General features: G+C 46.0%; 1 protein-coding gene across 1 annotated transcript; it reads right to left on the bottom strand.

The window, feature by feature from the left end:
- Positions 1-819: 819 nt before the first annotated feature.
- Positions 820-8858, bottom strand: LOC109923189 (latent-transforming growth factor beta-binding protein 4-like). Its single transcript, XM_048594013.1, has 6 exons — positions 8589-8858; positions 6407-6550; positions 5345-5527; positions 5109-5186; positions 1725-1853; positions 820-992 (listed from the first exon to the last, which is right to left on the bottom strand). The coding sequence occupies exons 1-6, from the start codon at positions 8614-8616 to the stop codon at positions 820-822; spliced, it is 735 nt and encodes a 244-aa protein (XP_048449970.1). The 5' UTR covers positions 8617-8858.
- Between the last annotated feature and the right edge of the window lie 2644 nt (positions 8859-11502).

The following is an 11502-nucleotide window of genomic DNA, read 5'->3' as shown; positions in this document are numbered from 1 at the left end:
GGGGGGGGGGGGGAAGAGAGGCACAGTGGGGTAGAGGCAAGGAAGAATGGTCAGAGGGACAGAACAGACAAATTATAATTATAAAAAGCTCGAATCTAATTTGTGGATTGTGCTCAGTGACCCGGTCTGTGAATTTGTGAGCCCAAGTTCCAAACCACTGCTTCTCAAACAGGATTTAAGGAATCTGGGAATTTAAGTCCACAGCAAGTGACCCCTATTTCCTTCACACTAGTCCAGCTGTGACTCCAGTCTCAAACCACCTTGATGACCTCCACAAAATCAAATTCCCACATCGACCCAGAGCCACCAGGAGGCATTGATGGCAATGAAGCTGGCAGTCCATTATCCTGACACCCGGGGGCTGGTGGATGCAGGGGAGCGGGGTCTCTGAGGTGGAGCCCCAATCAGCTGGGGGTGAGGGGATTGGGGGTGATTGAACTGTGACTGGTCAGTGGAAAAGCTTGGTCACATGATATCTTGGCACAGCCGGGACAACGAATGAAGAATGGCAAAGGCTCCAAATGTCAGCAGATCCTGCCTCCACTACCTTAGTGAGGTGCTGGGGGGAGGAGAGGGGGGTCTGGGGGTGGGGGGTGTTGGGGTAGGGGCGTATCCCAGTTTATAGTACCTAAGGAATCATAACCAGGATCCAGTTCAGGGACAGATCGCAGGGGCTCATTATCAACAACACTTTATACTGATATCTGAATCAAGGGGTTCCCATCTCAGCATTAGATCAGGGAGCCCAGTGCCAGTGTCCGGATGAATGATGCTGTAATCAGGGTCTAAACCCTGATGTTTCTATCTCCGACACATGGGCTAACACTCGCCCAGCCCTGGCCACTTACCAAACTGCTCACTGCTGTTCGAGATGCATCGTCGAAGTGTCACATCAAGAATGAGGGGAGGTTGACAAGAACAGTAATAGGATCCAACTGTGTTCACACACTCGCCGTTATCACAGGCAGTCTCTTCCTCACACTCATCATTATCTGTCAGGGTAGGGGTGGGGAGACACACACTTTGAATCTTTGACAAGCTGTACCAAACCTGCTTCCCCATTCTGTGTGGGGAGAGCCCTGAGCTACAAGACATGGGAGAATACTGTCCAGCATACAGCCAATTGGCTTTCAATGGCAGGCCCCTCAGTAACAAACTCAGTCTGGCCTGTCAGCTGATTGACTGTAACCCCGAGCCCCACTTCTACCCCCTCCCCACCCACTACCCCCTCCTCATACTCCAGCACCAATCCCAAATCAAAATCATTGGGGGAACATGGACTGGCATCAGGACAATCGCAAAACGCTGTGGGTGACTCTTCGTGCTCATGATGTCATGGGGTCAGGCCAATCCAGGGTAATCCATAGAATTCTCAAACTGTCTGACTAACAGTTCCTCGAATACACTGTTAGTGAAGGTCCCGAGGTACCAACTGTCAAAAATCAGGGTGAGATCAGAAAGTGAGATTGAATAAGGCAATCTGTGAAAAGCAATAGTGGAATGGAAAAGAAGTGGGGAAATGCAAATCAACCATTCAAATTGTATGCTGGGGAAGTACACTGTAGGTCAGAATCAGGGCATAGCTGGATGACAGACACCCTGCATGGCATGTCTCGCCTGATGCCCGTCTATCTCAACTCTCCGCCAACATTCAGCTCGAGCCCTCTCTCAAAACCGTCATAAAAACATCAATCTGTTTCCTGCCTCCTTAAATCAACACTCACCAATGCACTCCAGCCGAATGGAGTGGTAATAATAGCCGGTCGGACAGTAACAGGAATAACCAGGAACTGTGTTCACACAGACGCCATTCTTACAGACCTCAGATCCGAACAGGGAACATTCATCAGCATCTGTGAGCAAGGGAACCAAATGAACAGCCAAGCGAGAGATTACTGCAAACTCAACAACATTTTACTCTGCACAATAAGGATCACTCACTGTGTAACTGTACAGGGTCAGGGCCACTCACTGTGTCAGGTATAGACAGCAGGGATCGAGCGAATTCCTAGAAGGGTATAAAGGCAGTAGGAATATGCTTAAGTGGATAATCAGGAGGGCAAAAATGGGACATGAGATACCTTAGGCAATTAGGGTTAGGGAGAATCTAAAGGGATTCTATAAATACATTGAGGACAAAATGGTAACTAGGGAGAGAATTGGGCCCCTTAAAGATCAGCAAGGCCACCTGTGTGTGGAACAGGGGATGGGGAAGATACTAAACAAGTATTTTGCATCGATGTTTACTGTGGAGAAGAACATGGAAGAAAGAAAATGTGGGGAAATAAATAGCAACATCGTGAAAAATGTCCATATTACAGAGGTGGTGGTGCTGGACGTCTTAAAACGCATAAACATGGATAAATCCCCAGGTCCTGATCAGGCGTACCCTAGGACTGTGTGGGAAGCTAGGGAGGTGATTGCTGGGCCCCTTGCTGAGATATTTGTACCATCGATAGCCACAGGTGAGGTGTCGGAAGACTGGAGGTTGGCTAACATGATACCACTATTTGAGAAAGGTGGTAAGGAAAAGCCAGGGAATTATAGAACGGTGAGCCTGACATCGGTGGTGGGCAAGTTGTTGGAGGGAATCCTGAGGGGCAGATTTACATGTATTTGGAAAGGCAAGGACTGATTAGGGATAGTCAACATGACTTTGTGCGTGGAGAAATTGTGTCTCAACAACTTAATTGAGTTTTTTGAAGAAGTAACGAAAAGGATTGATGAGGGCAGAGTGGTGCACATGATCTATATGGACTTCAGTAAAGGCATTCAACAAGGTTCCTCATGTAGACTGGTTAGCAAGGTTAGATCACATGGAATGCAGGGAGAACTAGCCATTTGGATACAGAACTGGCTCGAAGGTAGAAGACAGAGGATGGTGGTGAAGGGTTGCTCTTCAGACTGGAGGCCTGTGACCAGGGGTGTGCCACAATGAACGATGCTGGGTCCACTGCTTTTCATCATTTATATAAATGATTTGGATTTGAACATAGGAGGTACAGTTAGTACGTCTGCAGATGACACCAAAATTGGATGTACAGTGGACAGCGAAGGAAGTGACCACAGAGTACAATGGAGTCTCAATCAGATGGGCTGATGGACCGAGGATTGACTGATGGAGTTTAATTCAGATAAATTTTGGAAAGGCAAATCAGAGCAGGACTTATACACTTAATGGAAAGGTCCTGGGGAGCGTTACTGAACAAAGAGACCCTGCAGTGCAGGTTCATAGTTCCTTGAAAGTGGAGTCACAGGTAGATAGGACAGTGAAGAAGGAATTGGTACTTGCCTTTATTGTTCGGTGCATTGAGCATAGGAGTTGGGAGGTTAGGTGTGGCTCTACAGGATATCAGTTAGGCCACTATTGGAATACTGTGTGCAATTCTAGTCTCCCTGATATAGGAAGGATATTTTTTTTCCTTTATTCATTCACGGGATGAGGACATCGCTGGCTAGGACAGCATTTATTGCTCATCCCTAATCGTCCAGAGGACAGTTGACAGTCAACCACATTGCTGTGGGTCTGGAGTCACATGTAGGCCAGACCAGGCAAAGATGGCAGTTTCCTTCCCTGAAGGACATTAGTGAACCAGACGGATTTTTCCGACAATCGACAATGGATTCATGGTCATCATTAGATTCTTAATTCCAGACATCTATGAAATTCAAATTCCACCACCTGCCATGGTGGGATTCAAACCCAGATCCCTAGAACATTATCTGGGTCTCTGGATTAACAGTCCAGCGGTAATACCACTAGACTATCGCCTCCCCTTGTGAAACTTGAAAGGGTTCAGAAAGAATTACTAGGACATTGCCAGGATTGGAAGGTTTGATCTATAGGGAGAGGCTGAATAGGCTGGGGCTATTTTCCCTGGAGCGGGAGACTGAGGGGTGACTTTATAGAGGTTTATAAAATCATGAGGGGCATGGATAGGATGAATAGGCAGTCTTTTCACTGGGGTGGGAGAGTACAAAACTACAGGGCGTAGATTTAAAGTGAGAGGGGAATAATTTAAAAGGGACGTAAAGGGCAACCTTTTTTTGCAGAGTGGTGCATGTATGGAGTGAGCTGCCAGAGGAAGTGGTAGAGGCTGGTATGATTACAACATTCATTCTGGATGGGTATATGTTCTGGAAGGGTTTAGAGGGATAAGATTCATAGAATCCTACAGTATGGAAACAGGCCTTTTGGCCCAACAAGTCCACCCCGACACTCAGAGCATCCCATCCAGACCCACCCCCTAATCTACACATCCCTGAACAATATGGGCAATTTAGCATGGCCAATCCACCTAACCTGCACATTTTTGGATTGTGGGAGGAAACCCGAGCACCCGGAGGAAACCCATGCAGACATGGGGAGAATGTGCAAACTCCACACAGACAGTCGCCCAAGGATGGAATCGAACCCAGGTCCCTGGCGCGATGAGGCAGCAGTGCTAACTACTGAGCCACCATGCCGCCCCAAATAAGGGCCAAATGCTGGCAAATGGGACTAGATTAATTAAAGATATTTGGTCAGCATGGGGGAGTTGGACCAAAAGGTTTGTTTCCATGCTGTATATCTCTATGACTCTACAAATGAATCTTTTCGTGTTGGTCTGGATGCTGTAGGTACTTGAGAGGATCAGATTGCTACTGCGTTGTTGCCATCCTGTGGCAATAATGGAGTGTTGCAAGTGAAACATGCCATTGTAAGCAAGTCTGAGGCTTGCTTTCCTCCAATGATGTCAAGAAGACTGTTTGTCTCTGAGAAACATTGTGTTTGCAGTTTGAATGGACTCTGTACAGGGCAGCAAGAGCAGAGATTATGACTGAAGTCAGTAGTTACTAATGTCTTCAGGATGGACAACGTCTCATTAAAAGGTGAGCAGTCTTGATGGGCTGAAAGTCTAATTCTGCTTCATCTTATGGTCAGCGTAGAGCAGGTGAGGGAGCAGTTGGCAGGAACTGGTCATTGAACGATTATTGGGACTTTCCCTCCACTGCTGATGGGGCCAGTAAGAGTGTTTCAAACAGAGTTCCTTCCCCAGATAAGCAAGAGTCGCGCTCTGATTCTCCAGTTTCCCGAGTTCAAAGACTGTTCCCACCTGTGAACTCACCTTTGTAGTTCCTTCCAAATGATGACTGTGGGATGGAGAGAAATCCTTGCCCTTGAGGACACAGAGACTGATATTCATCTGGAGAAGATACAAGAGGGAAAACATTCAGGTGCAGGAACATGAGATTCTGCAATCGACAGTAAAGATTAACAAGTGATGGAAATGATTCATAAGTGACAGTAAAAGTTAACTAGTGATGGCAAACATTAACTCCAGTTTCATGCACACACACTTACCCGAGCCAGGGACAGGACACTGGTAGATTCGGCACTCTCTCCCCCAGCCCTCGCCCACAGTGCAGCAACATTCCTGTCTTGTGACATTCCGTGCCAGAATGTTTTCACATAGCTGCACGTCGTTTAAGTTGTAGTAACACTCATTCTCCTCCCTCATGGTCTCTCCCAGGAACATCGGCCGGCCTGGAAAAGGCAGCAGGGTCAGAAGATAAATCAGCATATGACCAGTAAACCTCTGAGGCACTCGCTTTCACCAACTTTGCCTCATCTATTTATACAAAGGATCATGTACCAATCAACCCAAAGAGTTCATACTACGACTTACCCTCCACTCAAAAAATAATTCTCACCACTTCATAAACTAATCTAAAAATAATTCAAAATGAATAATTCCAATCACATCAATCCATTTTGATTGTCAGCTAATTATTCTTCCTCCTTGAATCCCAGTTAACCCCAAAGTTCATATTGTTTCTGCTCAAACACCAATCTTCAGAGTGATTTCAAGCAAATACAAGCTGTCAGCAGCTACCTCCCTCTCTCTCTTCAAAATCCTACCTTGATTCATGCATCTGAGTATTGAGGGGAGGTTCTGGATCAATTTTCCTCTATGCCCAGAGATTACTGAATGAAGCAGCAGAGTACAGATCCATTCTCAGTTGTTTCTGTCTGGTGCTCTCTCCCCTCTCACTCATGATCAGTGTTTGCCCACGTCTGTGTATCTTGTCTTGTATCAGATGTCCGAGGAAACACATTATACTACAATTCCCTCTCCCCTCAGTGCCCCATTGGACTGATTTGGAGCAGGACTCCTGGGCGATATCTGTTAGCTCAACATGGTCTCTGACCTTCCTCAGGGAAAGCACGTTTATCACAACAATGTTCTCACTCATTTTTCGAGCTGCTTTGCACAGAATCCAGGCTTGGCTGAACCTGACAGAGATGTCACTAATGTACAGGTGTGAGTTGGAGCACACACCTCAGTATGGCTTTCCCAAGGGGGAGATGTTACCCTGGTCTAGACGGAGAGGAAATCAGGAATACAGCAGCCAGTATAGGTACCCGGGACAGGTCGTCGATTGCACCGTCCTGTCCTTGGCTCAAACTCTTCATTTTCATCCAGACAAAGACAGAAGAATGAACCGGCCACGTTCTCGCAGACTGCAGAGCCACAGACACCCTCGATAGTCTCACACTCGTTCACATCTGCAAAGGGACGGCAAGTTTTACGGTGAAGATTTAGCTGAATTTGAACCAATTGTCTATGTGCATAGATCACTGAAAGTTGCCACCCAGGTTGATAGCGTTGTTAAGAAGGCGTACAGTATGTTAGGTTTTATTGGTAGAGGGATTGAGTTTCGGAGCCATGAGGTCATGTTGCAGCTGTACAAAACTCTGGTGCGGCTGCACTTGGAGTATTGCGTACAGTTCTGGTCGCTGCATTATAGGAAGGATGTGGAAGCATTGGAAAGGGTGCAGAGGAGATTTACCAGGATGTTGCCTGGTATGGAGGGAAGGTCTTATGAGGAAAGGCTGAGGGATTTGAGGCTGTTTTCGTTAGAGAGAAGAAGGTTAAGAGGTGACTTGATAGAGACATACAAGATGATCAGAGGATTAGATAGGGTGGACAGTGGGAGCCTTTTTCCTCGGATGGTGATGGCTAGCATGAGGGGACATATCTTTAAATTGAGGGGTGATAGATATAGGACAGATGTCAGAGGTAGGTTCTTTACTCAGAGAGTAGTAAGGGCGTGGAATGCCCTGCCTGCAAAAATAGTAGACTCGCCCACTTTAAGGGCATTTAAATGGTCATTGGATAAACATATGGATGATAATGGAATAGTTTAGGTTAGATGGGCTTCAGATTGGTTTCACAGGTCGGCGCAACATCGAGGGCCGAAGGGCCTGTACTGCGCTGTAATGTTCTATGTTCTATGTTCTAATTGCATGACAGTCACTTTTGTGTCCTGAATTTCATTCCCTGGCTCTTAACTCAGAAAACATCTCAGACTCACTTCAGCTCAGGTTTAACAATCTTCAGGTTGTGATTACAATACTGCGAAGTTCAAAAAGTAAGAAACATTTCACACTGCAGCTTCTCACCTTTCTCCGTGAATGTTGGGCACTTATCACACCTCAGCCACTGTCCTCACAGGCACCTCCCAGCAGGAGGTGGTGGTCAGTTTGACTGAATTTGCTTCCTTTAGTAAGTCATTGTGGATTTGCTAAAGGCACAACGTGTGCAAACATCATAATTAAGAGCATTGATGGAGAAATAAACAGTGTTAACGAAAGTACTGCGCTAAATGGATGCGTATAAGAAATTGTATAAGAAATCAAGCGTCATGTGGCAAAGGTAACCACATAATACAATTAATGACAGGAATGGAATGCCTTCAAACTCTCTGCCGCGCTCTTCTTTTAAGATGATCCTTAAAATCCATTTCATTGACAAGGTGCTGATAACCATCTTAAAAGCTCATTCTGTGGGTCAGTGTCAAATTTGGTTTGTTAATCACCCTTGAGAGTCACCTAAGCTGCTAGGCTAAAGGTTCTATAAAACAAAAGATATTGTTGTTGTTGTAAAAACTTGTTAGCAAAATTAAAGCTGCTAAGGGACCAGAACAGAAAGTAAAGTAATGTACACAAAAGCAATATATTGCAGATGCTGGAACTCCAACATAAAAACAGAGTGCGAGAGCACGGGCGAGAGAGAGAGAGAAAGACACCAGACTTTGTGTTTCAGGGTTAATGACAGGAAATAAGTGTAGGGTGATATTTTGGAGGGTCAGGATTAGGACGCCTACTCTTTTTGATTTACATTAATGGTGTGAACTTGGGTAGATGGGCATTACCTCAAACTCTGAGCTGTTGACACATGCTATCCTCCCTGCCCAGCCTGAACCGTAAGGTCTCTCTCCTCCCTCTATAATGATACCATAAAGTTTATATTTCATTTTTCATTTTGCCCAATTGAAAAAAAAACATCATGTCACACGTCTCAGCAATAAATTTAACTTCCCCGTACATCAGCCCATCTCCCCAGCTGGTCTAAATCCACTTGAAATCTGTTTTATTCTTCCAACAATTTGCTACTTTTCTGAGGTCCATTTTACATAGCTGCTGTCACACAGTGTCAGTCAGATGTGTCAGTCATCCCACATTGTCCACATCATTAGCCACAGCTGGAAACAGTCAGGCATTCCCACTTGCTGTCAATTTGTCCACAGCCCATGTGACTTACCCACACACCGCGAACCATCTGATGTCATCTGGTAACCCTGGTCACAGTGGCACTGGTAGGAAGCAGCTACGTTCTGACAATATGCATTCAACCCGCAAATTGTGGCATTGACACATTCATCGATATCTGTGAGAGGTGGCAAAGAAAGTGGTTTACTCACTTACATAGATAACATACTCATTGTGGCACACTGCCAGGGCTGCACTGCTAGAGTCATACTGGCAGAGTCAGAGCAGCACCAGCTGGGTCCCACTGGCAGAGCCATACTCTAGCTACAGCCACTGATCCACAGCCTGAAATTTCCAGCAGTTTGTGTCATTTGAATGTTATTGTCCTTGTTGGGCTGTCCATTGCTAGTTCCTGCTTCTAGGCTCTGCCTTGGTGCTGACACAGTGTTGGTGCAGTTTATCAGCAGCACCTGAGTTTAAAAGTGCTGCTGTTCTCTGGACATCTGCATGTCTCGTCAAGTATCCTATCGCTATACATGTGTAATAACAAAACTCAGACACAAATCAACACAACATGCCTTGGCAGAAATTTTGGCATGAAATCCAGTTGCTTTTATCTCCCTGAGGATTTGGAACAACTCACCAATGCAGTGCTGAGCTCAGTGATACACTTGAAGGAGCCAGCAGTATTCTCACATGGTTTGCTCCCACAGATGTAGTATAGGAATCAATTTAACTTCCAACTGGACAGAGGGGTTCAGAGTCAGGGACATCATTTACAATCAGGCACAGGAAGCCAATCACATTCAATGTGTGGGGAGGGGCAACTTGCCTTCAGTGGGGGTTTAGTGGCTCCTGCTCCTCTCTGAAGGAATGTTGAGAGCTTTTAGCTTTGGTGCAGCACCCCACCCCCAGTTTATTAATAACTTCAAGAGGATCTACAGGGAACGTGGTCATGGCCTTGAGACTCTGGCCTCAGACTTTGCAGCACAGAGCATAATTTTATACTGCAGCCTCCAGTCCAAGCTCCTGTACTTTGTCTCTCCTTCTTCTTTTCCCCATTCCCTCTCTCCTATTCAATCCCTATGTTAATCTGCTCTCCCCCAGGTCACACCGCCATTTCCATTCTCGCCCTCCTGTCTATCACACCCTTCAAATTCATCCATCTTCCTCCTTGCTCTCTCCCTCACACACAAAATCTTTCATCTTTGCAAATTTGATTGAATTATTCCCAGTTTGCAGTAATATGACCAATTCAGTTTAAGAGCTGGCAGTTGGGATTCAGTTTCTGAAACTTGGATTTCCTGCCAATCAGCCTTCCTTTGGAGTCTGGCTCTCAGTCTGATCACTCAAACAGCCAGTCATATCCAGGTCAGCATAAGTTTCGTTTCTCACCCCATCCACATTAGAACAGCACAAACCTGGAGATGATTCTAGCTCAGACTTATCTGATCACAGCCCACAGTTTAGACCATCAGCACTCAGAATGCTCATCCTGTGGCAGGGCTGTAGTAAACGTCTGATCACAGCTCCCCAGTTCTCCAGATTCAGGATGGGGACCAAACCCCATGTTGTTCCAATCCACATCGGCTCTCTCCGCTCAGGGGGCCTGAGTTACTGTGGCAATATACGCACTACACGAGTGACAAAGTCTGGGGCCTTAGATAGTGATGGGAGTGGCTCCGATCTCATACCATCCCAGGGCTGCTCAGGAATCTCTCTCACTCTTTCTGCAGCATAAAGACAGGCCCTTCAGCCCAAACTGGTCCATGCCGAGCAAAATGTCCATCCATGCTAATCCCATTTCCCTGTACTTGGCCCATATCCCTCTAAATCTTTCCTACCCATGTATTTGTCCAAATGTCTTTTAAATATTGTTAATGTATCCACCTCAATCATTTCTGCTGGCAGCTCATTCCATATGCATACCACCCTCTGTGTAAAAAAGTTGTCCCTCAGGTTCCCATGTATTCTTTCCCCTCTTGCCTTAAACTGATGCCCTCTAGTTCTCGATTCCCCAGCCCTGGGAAAAAGACTGAGTGCATTCACCCTATCCATGCCTCTCATGATCTTATACACTTCTATAAGATTCCCCCTCAGTCTCCTGCACTCTAAAGAAAAAAGTGCTAGCTTGTCCAACCTCTCCCCATAACTCAGTCTCTTAAGTCCTGGCAACATCCTTGTAAATTTCTTCTGCACTCTTTCCAGTTTAATAACATCCTTCCTATAGCAAGGTGACCAAAACTAAACACAATACTCTAAGTGCGGCCTCACCAACGTCCTGTACAACTGCAACATAACTTCCCAACTTCTATACTCATTGCCCTGACTGATGAAGGCCAGTGTGCCAAACGCCTTCTTCACTGCCCTGTCTACCTGTGACTCCACTTTCAGAGACTCCACTTCCAAGATCCCTCTGTTCCACTACAGTCCTTAAGGCCTACCATTGACCATGAAACTCCTACCTTGATTTGACATTCCAAAATACAACCTCACATTTATCTATATTAAACTCCATTGCCATTTCTCGGCCCACTTCTCCAGCTGATCAAGATCCTGCTACAATTTCTGATAACCTTCCTCACTGTCCACAATACCACCCATTTTAGTGTTATCTGCAAACTTACTAATCATGCTTTGTACATTCTCATCCAGATCATCGATATAGTTGCAGGATGGGTCTGGGTGGGATGCTTTGAAGGTCGGTGTGGACTTGTTGGGCCGAAGGGCCTGTTTCCACACTGTAGCGATTCTATGATGATCATAACAAACAGCAATGGGCCCAGCACCAACCCCTGACGCATACCACTAGTCACAGGCCTCCAGTCCAACAAGCATCCTTCCACTATTACCCTCTGCTTCCTACAATCAAGCTAATTGTGTATCTAATTAACAAGGTGTAGAGCTGGATGAACACAGCAGGCCAAGCAGCATCAGAGGAGCAGGAAAGCTGACGTTTCGGGCCT

Source organism: Rhincodon typus, unplaced genomic scaffold, assembly GCF_021869965.1.
Source record: "Rhincodon typus isolate 14 unplaced genomic scaffold, sRhiTyp1.1 hic_rhity00005164, whole genome shotgun sequence".
Classification (NCBI taxonomy): Eukaryota; Metazoa; Chordata; class Chondrichthyes; order Orectolobiformes; family Rhincodontidae; genus Rhincodon; species Rhincodon typus.
Note: the sequence above shows the minus strand (reverse complement) of the source record. Positions and strands in the feature narration are given on the sequence as shown.

Bases quoted from the DNA above. Each gene is read 5' to 3' on its own strand.
- LOC109923189 (XM_048594013.1), bottom strand. From the start codon at position 8,616: ATGACATCAGATGGTTCGCGGTGTGTGG. The intron at 6,551-8,588 runs GTAAGTCACATG...GTCCCTTTGCAG, and splicing joins AGATGGTTCGCGGTGTGTGG to ATGTGAACGAGTGTGAGACT. The intron at 1,854-5,108 runs GTGAGTTCACAG...CCTTGCTCACAG, and splicing joins ATTTGGAAGGAACTACAAAG to ATGCTGATGAATGTTCCCTG.